Source organism: Hemiscyllium ocellatum, chromosome 5 (genome assembly GCF_020745735.1).
Source record: "Hemiscyllium ocellatum isolate sHemOce1 chromosome 5, sHemOce1.pat.X.cur, whole genome shotgun sequence".
In the NCBI taxonomy this organism is placed as follows: Eukaryota; Metazoa; Chordata; class Chondrichthyes; order Orectolobiformes; family Hemiscylliidae; genus Hemiscyllium; species Hemiscyllium ocellatum.
The window spans coordinates 82754095-82775449 of NC_083405.1; the positions used below are offsets into that span (position 1 = coordinate 82754095).

The window sequence follows — 21355 nt, forward strand, 5'->3', positions numbered from 1 at the left end:
GATCTTTATAAAATACTGATTTAAAAATGACGGTTTTGAAAGATAAATTAGATTAAGACCATAAGAAATAGGAGTGGAAGCAAGGCCATTCAACCCATCGAGTCCACTCCACCATTCAATCACGGCTGATGGGCATTTCAATGCCTTTTACCCACACTCTACTTGTATCCCTTAAATTCTTAACCTCACAAGGAATTATCATCTCTGCCTTGAAGACATTTAACGTTCTGACCTCCAGGATTAAGGTGAGATGTAGACCTTTCGTATAGTGTACAAAGCACAGATATTAAGTTTAGGGAGATTGTGGGAATACATTTCATAGAACATAGAACATGGAAGAATACAGCGCAGAACAGACCCTTCGGCCCTCGATGCTACACCGACCTGTGAACTAATCTAAGCCCATCCCACTATACTATCCCATCATCATCCATATGCTTATCCAAGGACTACTTAAATGGCCCTGATGTGGCTGAGTTAACTACATTGGCAGGTATAGCATTCTTACCACTCTCGGAGTAAAGAACCTGCCTCTGACATTTGTCTTAAATCTATCACCCCTCAATTTGTAGCTTTGCCCCCTCATACAAGCTGACGTCATCATCCTAGGAAAAAGACTTTCACTGTCTACTTTATCTAATCCACTGACGATCTTGTATGTCTATTAAATCCCCTCTTAGCCTTCTTCTTTCCAATGAGAACAGACCCAGGTCTCTCAGCCTTTCCTCATAAGACCTTGCATCCAGATCAGGCAACATCCTGGTAAATCTCCTCTTCACCTTTTCCAAGGCTTCCATATCCTCCCAGTAATGGGGCGACCAGAACTGTACACAACATTCCAAGTGTGGCCACACCAACGTTTTGTACAGTTGCAGCATGACATTATGGCTCTGGAACTCAATCCCTCCACCAATAAAACCTAACACACCATATGCCTTCTTATAAGCACGAGCAACCTCGGTGGCAACTTTCAGGGATCCACAAACATGGACTCCAGGATCCCTCTGCATGTCCACACTACCAAGAATCTTTCCATTGACGTAGTGTTATGCCTTCCTGTTATTCTTCCCTAAGTGAATCACCTCACATTTATCTGCAATGAACTCCATTTGCCACCTCTCAGCCCAATTCTGCAGTTTATCCAAATCCCCTTGCAATCTGCAACATTCTTCCACACTGTCCACTACTCCACCGACTTTAGTGTCATCTGCAAACTTACTAACCCATCCACCTATACCTGCGTCTAAGTCATTTATAAAAATGACAAACAGCAGTGGTCCCAAAATAGATCGTTGTGGCACACCACTAGTAACTGGACTCCATGCTGAATATTTTCCATCAACCATCACTCACTACCTTCTTACAGAAAGCCAATTTCTAATCCAAATTGCTAAATTACCCTCCGCATTTTCTCCAAAAGCCTACCATGTGAAACCTTATCAAAGGCCTTACTGAAGTCCATGTAAACCATGTCAACTGCCCTATCCTCATCCACATGTTTGGTCACCCTCTCAAAAAGCTCAAATGAGGTTTGTGAGACATGACCTGCCTTTGACAAAAGCATGTTGACTATCTCCAATCAAATTGTTGCTTACAAGATGATTATAAATCCTATCTCATATAATCCTTTCCAAAGCTTTTCCTACAATAGACGAAAGGCTCACTGGTCTATAATTACCTCTACTGCCCTTCGTGAACAAGGACACAACATTTGCAAACCTCCAGTCCTCTGATACTAAACCTGTAGAGAATGACGACTCAAAGATCAAAGCCAAAAGCTCTGACACCTCCTCAGCTTCCCAGAGAATTCTTGGATAAATCTTATCTGGCCCAGGTGACTTGTCTACTTTCACTCCTTCTAGAATTGATAACACCCCTTCCTTACCAACCTCAATCCTTTCCAGTCTAATATCTCAAATGTCATTCTTCTCCTCCACAATATTCTCCTTTTCCTGAGTGAAAACCGATGAGACATATTCATTTAGCACCTCTCCTATCTCCACAGGATCCACACACAACTTCCCACTTCTGTCTTTGACTGGTCCTATTCCTACCCTAGTCATCTTTTTATTCCTCACACACCTATAGAAAGCTTTAGGGTTGTCCTTTATTCTATCTGCTAAAGACTGCTCATGGTCCTCTCTTTGCTCTTCTTAACTCTCTCTCTAAATCCTTCCTAGCTAATCTGTGGTTCTACATTGCCTCATCTGAACCATCTCGTCTCATCATCACATAAGCCTCCTTCTTCCGCTTAACAAGAGATGAAATTTCTGTAGTAATCACAGTTCCCTTAACTTATCACGTCCTCCCTGCCTAACAAGGACATATCTATCAAGGACATGCAATATCTGTTCATTAAACCAACTCCACATTTCGACTGTCCCCATCCCCTGCATTTTACCACCTCATTCTATGCATTCTAAATCTTGCCTAATCGCATTATAGTTGCTCTTGCCCTGTGGCATGAACCTATCCCTTTCCATCACTAAAATAAACATAACTGAATTATGGTCACTCTCTCCAAAGTGCTCACCTTTCCATTCACATCAAAGCCTATTAAAGAAGAGCTTTTAAAATAGAGGATGAGGTCATTAAAAATCAAAGAGATAACATGAAATAAAAAAAGTCATCAAAAAAATGAGGGGACAAATTTGATAATTAAAATGTAAAGGCATAACTGGGAAACTTAGCTTGCAAGATGACATGAAAAATGGAGTACTAGACATTCAGAAGGAACATAGTGTGTACCGTACACATATTATTGTTGTCTTGGCTAATGGCATATGTTTTTTTTGCTGTGTTAAAAAAAATGTTATGTGCACAGACTGGGACACAACAATAATACACAACCCATACACATACACTCACAAACACAAATGGTTTGTCTTGAATTTTCAATATTCCATTCATTACTCTTTCTTGCAAGAGGTACAGCTTTATACCAGTGCCTGTAGAATAATATTTACTGCCCTAGACTGCTTATGGCTCTGCTCACTTTCTTCATAAGATATAGCTTTTTCAAGAGATATATGCTTCATTAATAAATTGCCACTTCAATTCTGAAAGTGCAGTTAGCATGTTCAAATGCCTGGAGAAAGATTAACTGTTGCAAAGGCACAGGTGCCGGAGACCAGGTCCAGAACCACCCAAATGAAATGCTTCGACACCGTCTATATCAATTGCACGTGGATGATTTATGGACTCTAGGACTAATCTGGGATACATTCCTATCCTGTGGGAGGATGAAAAACGATTCCTAAGCGACGGCTGATTCTTTCTATATAAATAACTGATAACATCGGCATTCTCAATTTAATTTGTGAAAATCAGGAGAAACATTTTTATATAGTGCACAATATATAGAACTTACTGGAATGGCTGAGGTCAGTAACAAATTGAATTATGGGTAGGCAGATTATAAAGGAGAAAGAAAGGAAAAGGAGAATGTGACCATAAGATCGTAAGAAATAGTAACAAGAGTAGACCATTCAGCCCCCCTGTTCAAGCCTTCTCTGCCATTCAATAGGATCATTGAATCATGCCTCACAAATCTTACTGAATTCTTTGAGAAGGTGACTAAGGAGGTGGACGAGGGTAAAGTGGTAGATGTGGTGTATATGGATTTTAGTAAGGCGTTTGATAAGGTTCCCCATATTAGGCTACTGCAAAAAAATATGGAGGTATGGCATTGAGGGTGCGTTGGAGGTATGGCATTGAGGGTGCGTTGGAGGTTTGGATTAGGAATTGGCTGGCTGGAAGAAGACAGAGGGTAGTAGTTGATGGTAAAGGTTCATCTTGGAGTGCAGTTACTAGCGGTGTTCCGCAAGGGTCTGTTTTGGGACCGTTGCTGTTTGTCATTTTTATAAATGACCTGGAGGAGGGGCTAGAAGGTTGGGTGAGCAAGTTTGCGGATGATACCGGAAGTCGGTGGAGTTGTTGACAGTGAGGAAGGATGTGGCAGGTTACAGCGGGATATAGATAAGCTGCAGAGCTGGGCAGAAAGGTGGCAAATGGAGTTCAATGTAGGTAAGTGTGAAGTGATTCACTTTGGTAGGAGTAACAAGATGATGGGGTACTGGGCTAATGGTTGGATACTTGGTAGTGTGGATGAGCAGAGGGATCTTGATGTCCACGTACACAGATCTCTGAAAGTTACCACCCAGGTAAATAGTGCTGTGAAGAAGGCATATGGCGTACTGGAATTTATTGGTAGAGGAATTGAGTTCCAGAGTCCTGAGGTCATGTTGCAGTTGTATAAGACTTTGGTGCGGCTGCATCTGGAGTATTGTGTGCAGTTTTGGTCGCCATACTATAGGAAGGATGTGGAGGCACTAGAACGGGTGCAGAGGAGGTTTACCAGGATGTTGCCTGGTATGGTAGAAAGATCGTATGAGGAAAGGCTGAGGCACTTGGGGCTGTTTTCATTGGAGAAAAGAAGGTTTAGGGGTGACCTGATAGAGGTGTACAAGATGATTAGGGGTTTAGATAGGGTTGACCATGAGAACCTTTTCCCACGTATGGAGTCAGCTATTACGAGGGGGCATAGCTTTAAATTAAGGGGTGGTAGGTATAGGACAGATGTTAGGGATAGATTTGTTACTCAGCGAGTCGTGAGTTCATGGAATGCCCAGCCAGTAGCAGTGGTGGACTCTCCCTCTTTATGGGCATTTAAACGGGCATTGGATAGACATATGGAGGATAGTGGGCTAGTGTAGGTTAGGTGGGCTTGGATCGGCGCAACATCGAGGGCCAAAGGGCCTGTTCTGTGCTGTATTTTTCTATGTTCTATCATGACTGATCGGACAAGTCCTCATGTCCACTTCTCTGCTCTTCTCCCATAACCCTTGATTTCCCGACTTATCAAAAATCTAACTCAATCTTAAATCTAGAATGTAGATATATGAAATGGGGGAGATTGAGTATGTAGAATATCAGGCGTCTCTTATGCCAATCTTCATGTGCCATGTATATAGATTGAAAGATCTATTGAGTGTCCTCATGGTGAGAGTATATCTACCTCGGGTTCAAGTCCCCATCTGTTCCAAAGGTGTGCAATAACATCTCTGAACTGATTGATTAGGGAATGACCCATTCCTACACCGTAACTTCTATCCAAAATCTAACAGTATTAGTCAAAACAGATAAAAAGTGGAAAACATATAAACAACTTACTACATATGGCTTTGCTCGGGTTGACTTGCTGTCCAGCAAGAAATTGAAGTAGTCTCTTTATGTCTATCCTAGCTTCAGCCATGCTTGTCGGATCGCTTATTTGGTAGGAATCAGGTTGCGTACCTTCTTCAACTGCCATAAATAATAATTCATACTTCATCAGTTGAATTTTAAGGTTTACGCTAAAGCTTACATTAAAAATCAATTTTACGTTTTTTAAAGCAGAACAGATAACAGCATATTTCTTGAATTGCAATGCTTAATTCTAATAATAGTATCAAGACCAAAAGGAACTGGTCCATGCTCAGCAACATTGGGCATATCAGCAGATGAGTATAGATTTAACATTTTAGATATTAGCTCCAGGAGCTTCCAGTAAAATAAAGAAGCATCATATGCCACAGATTCTAAAGGCCAAGTGCTGAAAAATGGAATTTAAAATAGGTTTTTCTCTGGTGTGGGTGTGATTGGACTGAAGGCCTTTTGTCATTGCTGTAGACCTCTATGACCCAGCAAAAGATCCAAAACCAGAGGGTATCAGTTGAGTTAATTTGACTTATTGGATGGCAATAGCTGAGGTGATCAACTTGTTTGTTAGATATGCAAAACTTGAAATTCATGATTTAGTGTTAACACTGAGTCTGTATAAATGCATTTTCCCCACGTGTTCTGTGTTTTAGCATTCAGGAGTAATTTAAAAGCAAAAAAGTGAGTCAAGAGAATAACAGAAGTAATAAAGAGGATTGATGAGGGCAGAGCAGTAGACGTGATCTACGTGGACTTCAGTAAGGCGTTTGACAAGGTTCCCCATGGGAGACTGGTTAGCCAGGTTAGATCTCATGGAATATAGAGAGAACTCGCCATTTGGTACAGAACTGGCTCAAAGGTAGAAGACAGAGGGTGGTGGTGGAGGGTTGTTTTTCAGACTGGAGGCCTGTGACCGGTGGAGTGACGCAAGGATCGGTGCTGGGTCCACTACTTTTCATCATTTATATAAATGATTTGGATGTGAGCATAAGAGGTATTGTAAGTAAGTAAGTTTGCAGATGACACCAAAATTGGAGGTGTAGTGGACAGCCAAAAAGGTTACCTCAGATTACAACGGGATCTAGATGTAGGTTTGCGAGCTGAGCTGGGAGGTTCATTTCCAGACGTTTCATCACCCTACTAGGTAACATCTTCAGTGGGCTTCAGGTTAAGCAGTGTACATGATTCCTGCTTTCTATTTAAATGTTTGGGTTGGTGATGTTATTTCCTGTGGTGATACCATTTCCTGTTCTTTTTCTCAGGGGTTGGTAGATGAGATCTTGATCAGATGGGCCAATGGGCTGAGGAGTGGCGATGCAGTTTAATTTAGATAAATGCCAGGTACTGGACTTTAGAAAAGCAAATCAGAGCAAGACTTATACACTTAATGGTAAGGTCCTTGGGAGTGTTGCTAAACAAAGAGACCTTGGAGAGCAGGTTCATAGGTCCTTGAAAGTAGAGTCACACGTATATAGGATAGTGAAGGCGGCTTTGGTATGCTCTCCTTTATTGGTCAGAGTACTGAGTACAGGAGTGCGGCCGTAAGGGACATTGGTTAGACCATTGTTGGAATATTGCGTGCAATTCTGGTCTCCTTCCTATCGGAAAGATGGTGTGAAACTTGAAAGGGTTCAGAAAAGATTTACAAGGATGTTGCCATGGTTGGAGGATTTGAGCTGTAGGGAGAGGTTGAATAGGCTGGGGCTGTTTTCCCTGGAGCATCGGAGGCTGAGGGGTGACCTTATAGAGGTTTATAAAATCATGAGGAGCACGGATAGAATAATTAGACAAAGTCTCTTTCTAGGGGTGGGGGAGTCCAGAACTAGTGGACATAGATTTATGGTAAGAGGAGAAAGATAATAAAAGAGACCTAAGGGGCAACTGCAGTGTGTGGTAAGTGTATGGAATGAGCTGCCAGAGGAAATGGTGGAGGCTAGTACAATTGCAACGTTTAAAAGGCATTTGGATGGGTGTATGAATAGGAAGGGATATGGGCCGGTTGCTTGCAGGTGAGACGAGATTGCGTTGGGATATCTGGTCAGCATGGACGAGTTGGACGAAGGGTCTGTTTCCGTGATGTATATCTCTATCACTCTGAATAAAGTTATTGCAAAATAGAAGACAAATGTTGAGAATAGCTAATTCATAAAATCGTTTCTCTCCACCATTGCCCAACAGAAGATTTCCCTCCAGATATGAAGAACATTTACCTGTATGCAGAAACACACACACACACATATATATATACACACACACACACACACACACACACACACACACACCTCTTATAAAGTGGGACAAAAGCATATAGGAAACTGGAATCTAATCTTTGAATTGTACATTGTTTAAAGTGTACTGTCACCTTGTTCAAGTTGATATCTCAATGTAAAAAGTCACCAAAAGTTTGCATAGTAGATACCTCTACCTAGTATTTGACAAAACCTTTAAAATAAAGCAAGGATCTGTGCTGGGGCCACTGCTGTTTGCAATTCATATAAATAAATTAGATGAGGGCACCAAAGGTAATATAGTATTTCCAAATTTGTCAATGACAAAATTAGGTGGGAGTGTAAGTTGTGAGAGGGATGTAGAGAAGCTTCAAGGGGACGTTGATGGGCTAAGTTAATGGGCAAGAACATAGTGGATGAAATATAATGTGAATTAATATGAATTTATGCAATTTGGTCAAAAATACAGCCATGATCCTATGAACGACAACGCAGGTTCGAGGTGCTGAACAGTCTACTCCTTTCTTTTACAAGAGTAATTTGTCAACACTGAGATGTTAGAAATTTGTTAATGTTCAATGGAACTTGGAGATGTCCTTGTTCATGAGTCATTAAAGGCATGCATGCAGGTGCAGCAAGCAATTAGGCAGGCAAATATATTTTGGTGTTCATAGCAAAGATGTCTTCCTACTGTTGTACAGAGCTTTGGTGAGACCGTACTTGGAGAATCATGTTCAACTTTGGCCTCCTAATCTAAGGTAGGATATACTTGCAATAAAGGAAGTGCAATGAAGGCTCACCAGTCTATTCCCTAAGATGGTGATATTGAGGAAACTGAGCCCATATTTTCTAGCATTTCAAAGCATGAAAGGTGAGCTCATTAAAATGTACAAAATTCTTACCTGGAATGATACGGTGGATGTAGCAAGAAAGATTCTCCTCGTTTGAGAGAAAGATGACAATCTCAGAAATGGAATGGATCAGTTAATATTGAGATGAGGAGGAATATTCTTTAACCAGATAGTAGTGAATCTTTGGAATTCTCTACTGTGTGTTGTGGAAGCTCAATTGAGCATGAAGTAGCATAGGAAAGTGACTGACATAAATGATCAACCACGATCTAAGTGGATAGCAGAACAAGCTCAAGGGGCTGAATGGCCTACTCGTGTTCCTGTGTGTATGTATACATGTTTACTGAAATATTTGGCAATTTGACAAACAACTTTTAAATGCTACCATACTTTGTTTTCAATTTGCACAGATATTCTTATGAAAGTATCATTATACTGGAATCTTGTTTCTAATAGTGTTGTGGATCTACCTATAGAACATGACTCTAACAGCTCATCACTCCCTTCTCAAGGGAAACCAGTCAGTCAGCAATGCCCATATCCTACTGAAGAAAGTTACTTACCCCAAGGGGGATTCCCAAGTTCTTTAAAATGTGTTGTCACTGACACCAGATCAGTATCAATTTTCAAATTCATTTCTCCATTCTGATTGGCTTCAATTATCTGAAATGCAAAAATCTACAGATGTACCACTTACATTTATCACTAATGCCAAAACTGAAAACTCTCCAAGTTGCTGAACACATACTTCTTCTAATTCAAGTAGATGAGTTAATGAGAAAGTTCCGAGACAAGGCTACAGCTAAATTTATGACAGCACCCTTCTCACATCCACCCCATTCACCCAGAACCTCTCTCTCAGCCTCCAGCCTCTCTCAACTCCTCTTCCCTACTCTCTTTTCCACATCCATTCAATCCAGCCTCTCAGTATACTGTAAGTTTCAATCAGATCCACTCTCATCCTTCTAAACCAGAGTCCTCAATCATTCCTCATATAACAAGCCCTTCAACCCTGGAATTATTTTTGTAAACCTACTTTGGACCCCCTCCAACACCTGCCCATCTTTCCTTAGATACGAAGTCCAAAATTGCTCACAATATTCCAAATGATGTCTGATCAGAGCTTTATACAGCCTCTTTTCCACTTTTGTATTCTAGCCCTCTTGAACTGAATGCCAATGTTGCACTTGCCTTTCTAACTGCCAACCGAACGGCATGTTAACCTTAAGAGAATCCTGAACTGGGACTCCCAAATTGTTTTGCATTTCAGATTTCCAAAGCCTTCCCGATTAGAAAATCATCTAACCCTCTATTATTGTTACCACAGTGCATAACCTCATACTTTCCACATTGTATTCCATCTACCAGTTTTTTTGCCCATTGGCCTAGTATACCTATGTCCTTCTGTAACCTCCCAGTCTCTTCAACACAGCCTGTCCCTCCACCTGTCTTCACGTCATGTGCAAGTTTTGCAACAATTTTCTCAATTCCTTCATCCAGATCTTTAATGCATAATATAAATAGTTGTTGCAACACTGACCCCTACGGAACTCCACTAGTTACCGGCTATCATCCTGAAAAAGACCATTTTATCGCCACTCTCTGTCAGTCAGTCAATCCTCTATCTATACCAATAGCTTGCCCCTAACACCATGGACTCTTTTTATCTTATTCAGCAGCATCCGGTGCTGTACCTTGTCAAAGACCTTCTGGAAATCCCAATAGATTGTGTCCACTCGTTTTCCTGTGTCTAACTTGCTTTTTACCTCCTCAAAGATAATTCTAACATATTTATCAGGCATGACCTCCCCTTGACGAAGCCATGCTGACTCCACCCTATTTTAGTATGCACTTCCAAGTACTCTGCAATCTCATCCTTAATAACAGAATTTTCCCAGCTATTTTGGAAGCTCCCTTTGTGTATTTTGAATGCTAAGAAAGCTGCTTAAATACATTTCCAGAATCATGATAGTGATTTTCCAAAATGCTTTCACAGGTCCTAGAACACACCTACTTGAGGCCCATGACTCTCCTCACTAATAGATACCAGAAATCTATTGGGAGCCTAAATTCCAATCCAGTTTTTCAAAATTGCCAGATTCCTGCAAATCATTGGCCTCAAATCAAAGTGCACCCTCATGCTCTTAAACTGTTATGACAGCAAATAATTCTGGGCTAAACAAATAATTAAACAAATTAATACAAATAACAATAATAAATAAATAAATAATTTAATAAATTCCACCTACATAGATCGCTCATTTACAGTTCTGGAATTTAAGATTTGGTGACTACACTTCTAGGGATCTATATTGACATGGAGTAAAATTTTAGGGTTTTGCCCCATCTATCTTTTTAAACAGTGCAGTTTGAATTTCTGCTTGTGAAACAGTTAACAGGTCAACTGTTTGCAAGCTGCTGGCTTAAATGACCTAAGGATCTGGTTGAGGTTTTGGATGTAGCTGAAAGGTTCATTTCCAGACGTTTCGTTACCTTACTGGGTAACATCTTCAGTGGACCTCATGCAAAGCAGTGCTGAAAATTCCTGCTTTCTATTTATATGTTTGGGTTTCTTTGGGTTGGTGATGTCATTTCCTGTGGTGAAGTCACTTCCTGTTCCTTTTCTCATGAGTGGGAAATGGAGTCTAACTCGATGCGTTTGTTGACAAGAGTTCCGGTTGGAATGCCATGCTTCTAGGGATTCTCATACGTGTCTTTGTTTGGCTTGTCCTAGGATGGATGTATTGTCCCAGTTGAAGTGGTGTCTTTCCTCATCCGTATGTGACGATACTAGTGAGAGAGGGTCATGTCTTTTTCTGGTTAAAGGACATCTTGATCCTCACAATTTACATTTGAGCTTGATTGCTTTAGTATCCTGGGAATGCTGAGTTGAACTGTTTATGACAGTTGATTTTATCAATGGAAGAATTAGCATTGTATATACAACTGCCCTGTATTTACAAGTATGTGTAACTAAATTGAAATCTTATCTCTTGGATTCTAAAGACTAAGAGATAGACATATGTTTTGCCTAAACTACAGATTTGAGGATGACACTAGATGATCCTCACCTTATTCCAGTGGAAAGAGTTTATTCAAACCATGTGATCAAGGATAGTCAGCATGGTTTTGTGAAGCGCAGGTCGTGCCTCACAAACCTTATTGAGTTCTTTGAGAAGGTGACTAAGGAAGTGGATGAGGGTAAAGCAGTAGATGTGGTGTATATGGATTTTAGCAAGGTGTTCGATAAGGTACCCCATGGTAGGCTAATGCAAAAACTACGGAGGTATGGCATTGAGGGTGCATTAGAGGTTTGGATTAGGAATTGGCTGGCTGGAAGGAGACAGAGGGTAGTAGTTGATGGACTAGGTTCATCTTGGAGTGCAGTTACTAGCGGTGTACCACAGGGATCTGTTTTGGGACCGTTGCTGTTTGTCATCTTTATAAATGATCTAGAGGAGGGGCTTGAAAGCTGGGTGAGCAAGTTTGCGGATGACACAAAGGTCGGTGGAGTTGTGGACAGTGAAGAAGGATGTGGCAGGTTACAGCGGGATATAGATAGGTTGCAGAGCTGGGCAGAAAGGTGGCAGATGGAATTCAATGTAGCTAAGTGTGAAGTCATTCACTTTGGTAGGAGTAACAAGAAGATGGATTACTGGGCTAATGGTAGGCTACTTGGTAGTGTGGATGAGCAGAGGGATCTTGGTGTCCATGTACACAGATCTCTGAAAGTTGCCACCCAGGTAAATAGTGCTGTGAGGAAGGCATATGGTGTACTGGGCTTTATTGGTAGAGGAATTGAGTTCCGGAGTCCTGAGGTCATGTTGCAGTTGTATAAGACTCTGGTGCGGCCTCATCTGGAGTATTGTGTGCAGTTTTGGTCGCCATACTATAGGAAGGATGTGGAGGCATTGGAACGAGTGCAGAGGAGGTTTACCAGGATGTTGCCTGGCATGGTAGGAAGATCGTATGAGGAAAGGCTGAGGCACTCGGGCCTGTTCTCATTGGAGAAAAGAAGGTTTAGGGGAGATTTGATAGAGGTGTATAAGATGATTAGGGGTTTAGATAGAGTAGACACTGAGAACCTTTTACCGCTAATGGAGTCAGCTGTTACTAGGGGACACAGCTTTAAATTAAGGGGTGGTAGGTATAGGACAGATGTTAGGGGTAGATTCTTTACGCAGCGGGTTGTGAGTTCATGGAATGCCCTGCCAGTAGCAGTGGTGAACTCTCCCTCTTTATAGTCATTTAAGCAGGCATTGGATAGGCATATGGAAGTTATTGGGCTAGTGTAGGTTAGGTAGGATTTGGTCGGCGCAACATTGAGGGCCAAAGGGCCTGTACTGCGCTATATTTTTCTATGTTCTATGTTCTATTTCCTAACAAGAAATAAGAAACCCTTAGAATTAGGGATAAGAGGTGACTGAGGTGTAATTCATCTCAGACTTCATTTAATATGATGTCATTTTGCAGACAGGAAAAGAAAGGCATAGCCTTTGCTAGGACCATTCAAGGAATTCTGGGCCTTAAAAGATAAGCCTCCATGTTGTCTTCACTGTTTGGTTATTAAGTACTTATACAATCTTGCTGAATAAATTCCACTTGTTCCATAAGTACTAGTCTGTTCCTTGTTAGGTCAAACACAATTGAGGATCCTGTTGTTATCAACTAGAAATTTAGAAGTTAGAGTCTTTGTGGAAGTATATTATGCCTCAAAACCCCTAAAATGTAGGCAATCAACCAGCAAGCAATTTTCAATGTCTTTCAAGAAAGTAACATGCGTTAATAACTCTCATATGTAACTACAGTAAATGTACACACTAATACTTTAAAAACAGAATGCCTCGAGTCTCACCATAAACAATTCCAGGGGACATCTGTTTGGACAAAATAAACCTAAAGATTCTGACTGAAAATCAAACAATACTACTGTTCCAGAAGACCAATCTAAACATCAAATAGTTGAATTGAAGTGCATCCCACTCAGTGAAGTCAGTTTTTTTTTAATTTGAGAAATGTGACTGCAATCATCACATTTCTGCACAGAATAGCAAGAGATGCTATTCAACAGTGTAGCATGCAGATATAAAACTTTATGATTTGTACGAACACACTGAGTAGGCACTAACAGTGCACAATGTAAGCACTACTATATGAACTGTACCACAAAATTATAAACTTGCTTTAACATTTTTGTTACTCAAGCTATTTTATTGCCTGCCATCTTTTGTCTGTATTTCACTCACAACAATTTTGATATTTTGCACAGTTGAAGAGTTTTAAAACAAACAAGAATATATAATAGTGTTATCACAATGGATCTGAATCTCAAAAGGTTGAGATATTTATTTACTTTTAATTCCAAAATGCATTGCTGTGACCTCCTGTGACTACAAAGATAATAGGGGACTTATGATCCCCTATTCAATAGCAAGCCATCACTTATGGATAACATTCCAATTCCAGATTCATTTTGTACTTCTCCCTTTAAAGAGAACACAGGAATGGGGCTAAAAAACAAGATTCAGCTCTAGTAGTATGGATTGGCAAGACTAGTGTACCAGCCTGCATTCAAGTGACAGCATGCTGTGAAGGTCACAATTGAAGAACTGTTCCCAAGTTACGCCTGTGTTGCAGGCAGAACTTCCCTCACTCTGAGTACTGCAAGCCAACTGAAAAAAAAGGGAATCAAGACTAAGGAACTTCAATCAGCCTATGAAACCAACCATTTCAAAATTCTCTGGTCAACTCCAATATCCAAAGACATCTGTAACTTCCAGTGTCATGGTCAACCTGTGTTACACTATTATTTCTTCTCAAATGCAGGAATGATAAAAATCAATTTTTTTTATTAATTCAAAAAAGCCTGATGAAATTGGCACCTTGTAAAACAGAAGCTCATTTGGGTCTGGTTGAAAGGTATCCACAAGGGAAGGTATCCTTCTTAAAATAAGTTTGTTGCAATTGAGGGAATGAGTGAATAGAGAATGTCAACTAATTCACCCCCACTCACCAGGGAGCTTAACAATTTCGGTACCCTGCCTGAACTGTAACAAATTAGTGGACCTCACCTGAAGTCTGGTCATAACAGTAGAGGTCTTGCTACCACTGCAAACTATGGCTAATGTACTGCAAATAAATTTAGTCATCTTACTAAGATGAGATGTCCTTATATAGGAGAAGATTCACTAGGCTAAATCTGAAATTAAAGGCTTCTTCTTCAAGGGAGCGCTTGAGCAGATTAGATCGATTCCCATCCAATTTTAGAAGAATGAGAGATGAACTTATTGAAATATATATTGTTTCAAGAGATTTGGCATGATAGATGCTGAGAGAATGTTTGCACTTATGGAGAAGTCTAGAACCAGGAGCAGGTGCATGGTGTTAAAAATGAGAAACTCTTCATTTCTTATGGAAAGGAGAAGGAACCTCTCTCAGAAAGTTGTTTGTGTTGGAATTCTTATCTCTAGTGAACAGCAGAGGCTATATCACTAAAAATATTCCAAAGGTGCACTCAATAAGTCTTTCATTCAAGAGAGAAAAAAGGTTATTGGGTAGGTAGGAAAGCAGTGTTAACAATCTTATTGAATGGCACAGTAGGCCACAATGAGAAAGTCTATAGCCTTAAAACTTGTCTTTAAGCATTTAGACTAAAATGTAATACTGACTTATAAAATACATTTCCTGCACACTAGAAAATAGACAGGCAAGAAGGCTTAGAAAAAGGGGGGAACTCAAGGAATGCAGAAGATAGGGACATCTGTGCTCACCAAGTGATAACAGGATGCTCTAAGGCAATTAAAGACATTTGTCTTAGCATCGGTGAATCTGTGTGAACAGGACACTGTGATAACATTCACAGCCATTCCCTTATGAAATTAATGAGTGTGTTTGATTCTGACCCTGAAACAAAACTTGGTACTATCAAAAGCCTTGTAACTGATGGTCAGATCCTGTCAATTATAGTGGATTCTTATTACCCCTTGCAAGCAGGGCAGACACAAAGAAAAACATCTTTGCTGTTACAAGACCCTGACTTGAGAGTTCAAAAGGACACTAGAGAGAGACCATTTTAGTGCTGAGGCTGTTGAAGCCACTAGAAAATTAACTCTTCGTGCTTACCTGCTATGGATTGAATTTAACTGCATTTTGGGACTTTATGATGATATTGAGTAGCCATTACTGGTTATTAAATACAAACTCTGTAAAAGGTAATATTTATGAAGCTTTAATTTACTTGCTGTTTTTGCAGACCACTCTACAGACTTACAGACTGCCCCACTGTCAATTCTAACTAATCAGATCTTATGTCTTATTTGAATTTGAATCACAACCCTGAAAAAAAACAGCATGTTTAATTTAAGGACTAATGAATCAGTTTAAATGCAACCTTACAGTAACATCTCAGCCTCAGGTACAGAATGATTCAGTGCTTAAAAAGCAGGACTCTGCTCCTAGCTTAGAAATTATTCTAGGCCTAACATTGAAGAGATTCTGACACAATGTGTCAGTAAGCCATTTTATGGTCAAAAGTCTGCCCTCCCTGCTAAGAAGCCATTTTGTAAAACAACTGTATCTGACATGTGAGCTGTGCAAGCTGTATGAACTCTCCAATTAGCTCAGACTGGTACCACTTTACGATAGGAATTTATCTTGCTAGCAGGTGCCTAACCTGGCTGGGTATGTTTTTCCCACCTGATGAATGGCTTAGGGCCTGTAGGAGTGATTAGTCAATTGACAGGTCTGTGTACATTTAATTTTTCTTCCTTACGAATTATTGTCTTTCACTGTTGTCTGACTAATTAAGAACATGCAATGTTTTTGTAAACTTTTGTATACTGGAAGCCACTGGGGCACTTGGAGTGGGTACCCTATTCTCCTACTGCAAATGTGTTGCTGGTCAAAGCACAGCAGGCCAGGCAGCATCTCAGGAATAGAGAATTCGACGTTTCGAGCATAAGCCCTTCATCAGGAATAAGAGAGAGAGAGAGCCAAGCAGGCTAAGATAAAAGGTAGGGAGGAGGGACTAGGGGGAAGGGCGATGGAGGTGGGATAGGTGGAAGGAGGTCAAGGTGAGGGTGATAGGCCGGAGTGGGGTGGGGGCGGAGAGGTCAGGAAGAGGATTGCAGGTTAGGAGGGCGGTGCTGAGTTGAGGGAACCGACTGAGACAAGGTGGGGGGAGGGGAAATGAGGAAACTGGAGAAATCTGAATTCATACCTTGTGGTTGGAGGGTTCCCAGGCGGAAGATGAGGCGCTCCTCCTCCAGCCGCCGTGTAGTTGTGTTCTGCCGGTGGAGGAGTCCAAGGACCTGCATGTCCTCGGTGGAGTGGGAGGGAGAGTTAAAGTGTTGAGCCACGGGGTGATTGGGTTGGTTGGTTCGGGCGGCCCGGAGGTGTTCTCTGAAGCGTTCCGCAAGTAAGCGGCCTGTCTCACCAATATAGAGGAGGCCACATCAGGTGCAGCGGATGCAATAGATGATGTGTGTGGAGGTACAGGTGAACTTGTGGCGGATATGGAAGGATCCCTTGGGGCCTTGGAGGGAAGTGAGTGTGGAGGTGTGGGCGCAAGTTTTACATTTCCTGCGGTTGCAGGGGAAGGTGCCGGGGGTGGAGGTTGGGTTGGTGGGGGGTGTGGATCTGACGAGGGAGTCACGAAGGGAGTGGTCCTTGCGGAACGCTGATAGGGGAGGGGAGGGAAATATATCCTTGGTGGTGGGGTCCGTTTGGAGGTGGCGGAAATGGCGGCGGATGATACGTTGTATGCGGAGGTTGGTGGGGTGGTAGTTGAGAACCAGTGGGGTTCTGTCTACGAAGAGGCATTCTACAGCTGCAAATGTGTTGCTGGTCAAAGCACAGCAGGCCAGGCAGCATCTCAGGAATAGAGAATTCGACGTTTCGAGCATAAGCCCTTCATCAGGAATAAGAGAGAGAGCCAAGCAGGCTAAGACTATGCCCAAACTAAAGGAGTTGCCATGGGCACCCGCATGGGCCCCAGCTATGCCTGCCTCTTCGTAGGATATGTGGAACAGTCCATCTTCCGCAACTACACTGGCACCACCCCCCACCTTTTCCTCCGCTACATCGATGACTGTATTGGCGCTGCCTCGTGCTCCCACGATGAGGTTGAACAGTTCATCAACTTTACTAACACCTTCCATCCCGACCTGAAATTCACCTGGACTGTCTCAGACTCCTCCCTCCCCTTCCTATACCTTTCCATTTCTATCTCGGGCGACCGACTCAACGCAGACATCTATTATAAACCGACTGACTCCCACAGCTACCTGGACTACACCTCCTCCCACCCTGCCCCCTGTAAAAACGCCATCCCATATTCCCAATTCCTTCGTCTCCGCCGCATCTGCTCCCAGGAGGACCAATTCCAACACCGCACAGCCCAGATGGCCTCCTTCTTCAAGGACCACAGATTCCCCCCAGACGTGATCGACGATGCCCTCCACCGCATCTCCTCCACTTCCCGCTCCTCCGCCCTTGAGCCCCGCTCCTCCAACCGCCACCAAGACAGAACCCCACTGGTTCTCACCTACCACCCCACCAACCTCCGCATACAACGTATCATCCGCCGCCATTTCCGCCACCTCCAAACGGACCCCACCACCAAGGATATATTTCCCTCCCCTCCCCTATCAGCGTTCCGCAAGGACCACTCCCTTCGTGACTCCCTCGTCAGATCCACACCCCCCACCAACCCAACCTCCACCCCCGGCACCTTCCCCTGCAACCGCAGGAAATGTAAAACTTGCGCCCACACCTCCACACTCACTTCCCTCCAAGGCCCCAAGGGATCCTTCCATATCCGCCACAAGTTCACCTGTACCTCCACACACATCATCTATTGCATCCGCTGCACCCGATGTAGCCTCCTCTATATTGGTGAGACAGGCCGCTTACTTGCGGAACGCTTCAGAGAACACCTCCGGGCCGCCCGAACCAACCAACCCAATCACCCCGTGGCTCAACACTTTAACTCTCCCTCCCACTCCACCGAGGACATGCAGGTCCTTGGACTCCTCCACCGGCAGAACACAACTACACGGCGGCTGGAGGAGGAGCGCCTCATCTTCCGCCTGGGAACCCTCCAACCACAAGGTATGAATTCAGATTTCTCCAGTTTCCTCATTTCCCCTCCCCCCACCTTGTCTCAGTCGGTTCCCTCAACTCAGCACCGCCCTCCTAACCTGCAATCCTCTTCCTGACCTCTCCGCCCCCACCCCACTCCGGCCTATCACCCTCACCTTGACCTCCTTCCACCTATCCCACCTCCATCGCCCCTCCCCCTAATCCCTCCTCCCTACCTTTTATCTTAGCCTGCTTGGCTCTCTCTCTCTTATTCCTGATGAAGGGCTTATGCTCGAAACGTCGAATTCTCTATTCCTGAGATGCTGCCTGGCCTGCTGTGCTTTGACCAGCAACACATTTGCAGCTGTGATCTCCAGCATCTGCAGACCTCATTTTTTACCCTATTCTCCTAGGTTATTAGAACCTAGTTAGTTTAGCTTACAGGTATCAGTGTTATTTTGTAATAGTGATGCTATTGGTAAATAAAGGGGAGGACTAAAATTAAACTAATCTATCTATAAGAGGTTTTTCATTCCAGGCTTCCAAAGAGTACGATTTCTGGGACGAACCAAGAGAGATAGGCTTACAGGTCTGAGTGCATAAGGGATTCCCTGGGCCATCTCAAATCTGTACTTTAACAACAAGAGGCCAAATTGCTTCCATCTAATCCTATTTCAACGTACTTCTCCATCATATAGTAAGATATTGCCTGTACTTCTACATCACAACAATATTTTCACTCTATCTCCACATCGATTAAACCCTTAGTAGACAAATCCTATCAGTTAGAGTCTTTAATGTGCTTATCATGTGTACTTACAAAAAAATGAAATACCTCAAGAATGTTACTTATACCATCCTCAGCAATTAAGATAGCGATAGATTCAACAATGGAGAAAAGTCTTAATGCAATTTTCAAGATACAAACTTACAATATGATTAGCAAGATTCTTCATTCTTTCCACAACACTCTTCATGATCTTCAGTACTGGTAAATAAATACTGACCTTTAAAATCCAATGATAAGCAGGTTTAAAAATACAAACAGTAGCTTAAATTATGATAGATAACACTTCTATTCAATTACAGTAGGCATTAAAAATTTGAAAACTATGAAGTATGTTACACAACCTTTGGAAGCAACTGAGGCTTCTGTGACTGAATAAGATGCACTCTCCAGTTAGTTTGAAAATCCCCCAGCATGAAGACTATAGGTTCAAAATATTTCAGGTGTTCCTTCCCTAAAATTACCCTTCCATCCTCCTTTAAGATGCTCCTTAAAAACCCACCCTTTTTATCAAGCTTTTACTCAATTCTCCACACAACTGATGTTGCTTGGTGCCACATATTATTTTATAATATTCCTTTTTGGCATCTTTCTGACAATTTTCTGTTCTTATTCATTGTTAACAGATGGCACCAGGACTCAATAATCTGGAACACCATTACCCAATTCCACTTGGCCTGAAAGTTTGCTCTCAATTTCTACTCTCATTTTTCTCTGTGATCTGTTTCCTAACTCCATTTGCTTATCTTCTCGCAGGACTTTTTTCTGTTGTGTTTTTTCAAAAGGTTTCCTAAAATCTATATTTACTAGATCCACCATACCTTCCCCCTCCATTTAGCTTGTCCATTATCACCTCAAATACTTGAGGTTTATGAAGTGGAATTGCTCCACGCTGTTTCATTATTTCCTTTAAACTGTATGTAAAGTAATATTATCCTTAATTAGGTTAACTAAAATATCCCAAACACAGGTATGAATCTTATTAATGCTGTAACACATTCTGAAAATGGGTACTGGGCTGCTCACCTGCCAGTCCTTCAGCACACTACGCTAAACAGCATGATGGACTATAATTTGACGTCAGTTCAATTTTGACCCACAGTATTTCTAGAGATATCTCAATGATTAAGGATTATCAGATCAGCCATGACCTCATTCAATGGCAGAGCAGACTCAATAGGCTGACTGGTCTTGTTCTTATCATTTGTTTTGTGGTCCGATGGTCTTCCTGGTGGCTCATCTTCCTTTAGCTTACTAACATATCAATTCTCCTTTTATCCAGCATGACATTACTAATCTAACCTTCAATCACATCATGATTGATATCCATTCCTACATCATTTTCCTCACTAAAGCGATATCAGTATTAAATATATCTGCCAACATTTGATTATTATTAAGAAAGTAAAAATTCTCTCCTTTCACGGGTCCCATTTTACTTGCACAATCTCTTTTTATATATGTATTTGTGAAGTATTTCAAGATTCCTATTAATGCTTTTGATTTATTTTCCTCATTTTAGCTTTTGTTTTATTCCTTCCGGGAAGTGGCTGACAGGGCAGCATTTATTGCCTATTCCTCCATGTGGGATGGCACGGCGCTCAGTATTGCCTCACAGTTCCAGAGACCCCGGTTCAACTTAGATGACTATTTGTGTGGAGTTTGCACATTCTCCCTATGTCTGTGTGGGTTTTCTCTGGTACTCTGGTTTCCTCCCACAGTCCAAAGATGTGCAAGATAGATGTATTGGCGATTCTAAATTACTTCCCCTCCCTTCCACCCAGGACGTGCAGGTCCTGGGCCTCCTCCATCGCAAAACCCTAACCACCTGATGCTTGGAGGAAGAACGCCTCATCTTCCACTTTGGGACCCTGCAACCACACATGGAGGGGGGAGGGGGTGAATCGATGTGGATTTCACGAGTTTCCCCATTTCCCCTCCACCCCCCCCCAGCTTATTCCAGTCCCAAAACTCCAACTTGGCGCCACCTTCTTGACCTGTCCATCTTCCTTCCCACCTATCCACTCCACCCTCTTCTCTGACCTATCACTTTCACCCTTGTCTTCATCTACCTATCACCTTGGATTTTGCCTGACCTGCTGTGCTTTGCCAGCACCACACTCCTGACTCTGATCTCCAGTACCTGCAGACCTCATTTTCTCTTTAGGTGTTAACCATGCAAAATAGAGGTGGTGGGGGGATGGGCCTGG

At 42.2% G+C, this 21355-nt stretch overlaps 1 protein-coding gene across 1 annotated transcript in view; it reads right to left on the minus strand.

The window, feature by feature from the left end:
- Positions 1-21355, minus strand: part of hus1 (HUS1 checkpoint clamp component) — a 47459-nt gene that overhangs the window by 5566 nt on the left and 20538 nt on the right. Inside the window, exons 5-7 of the mRNA XM_060825535.1 lie at positions 19291-19365; positions 8842-8941; positions 5173-5304 (exon numbers count right to left, since the gene is read on the minus strand). Coding sequence (XP_060681518.1) covers positions 5173-5304; positions 8842-8941; positions 19291-19365 — 307 coding nt within the window. The remainder of the gene's footprint in view (positions 1-5172; positions 5305-8841; positions 8942-19290; positions 19366-21355) is intronic.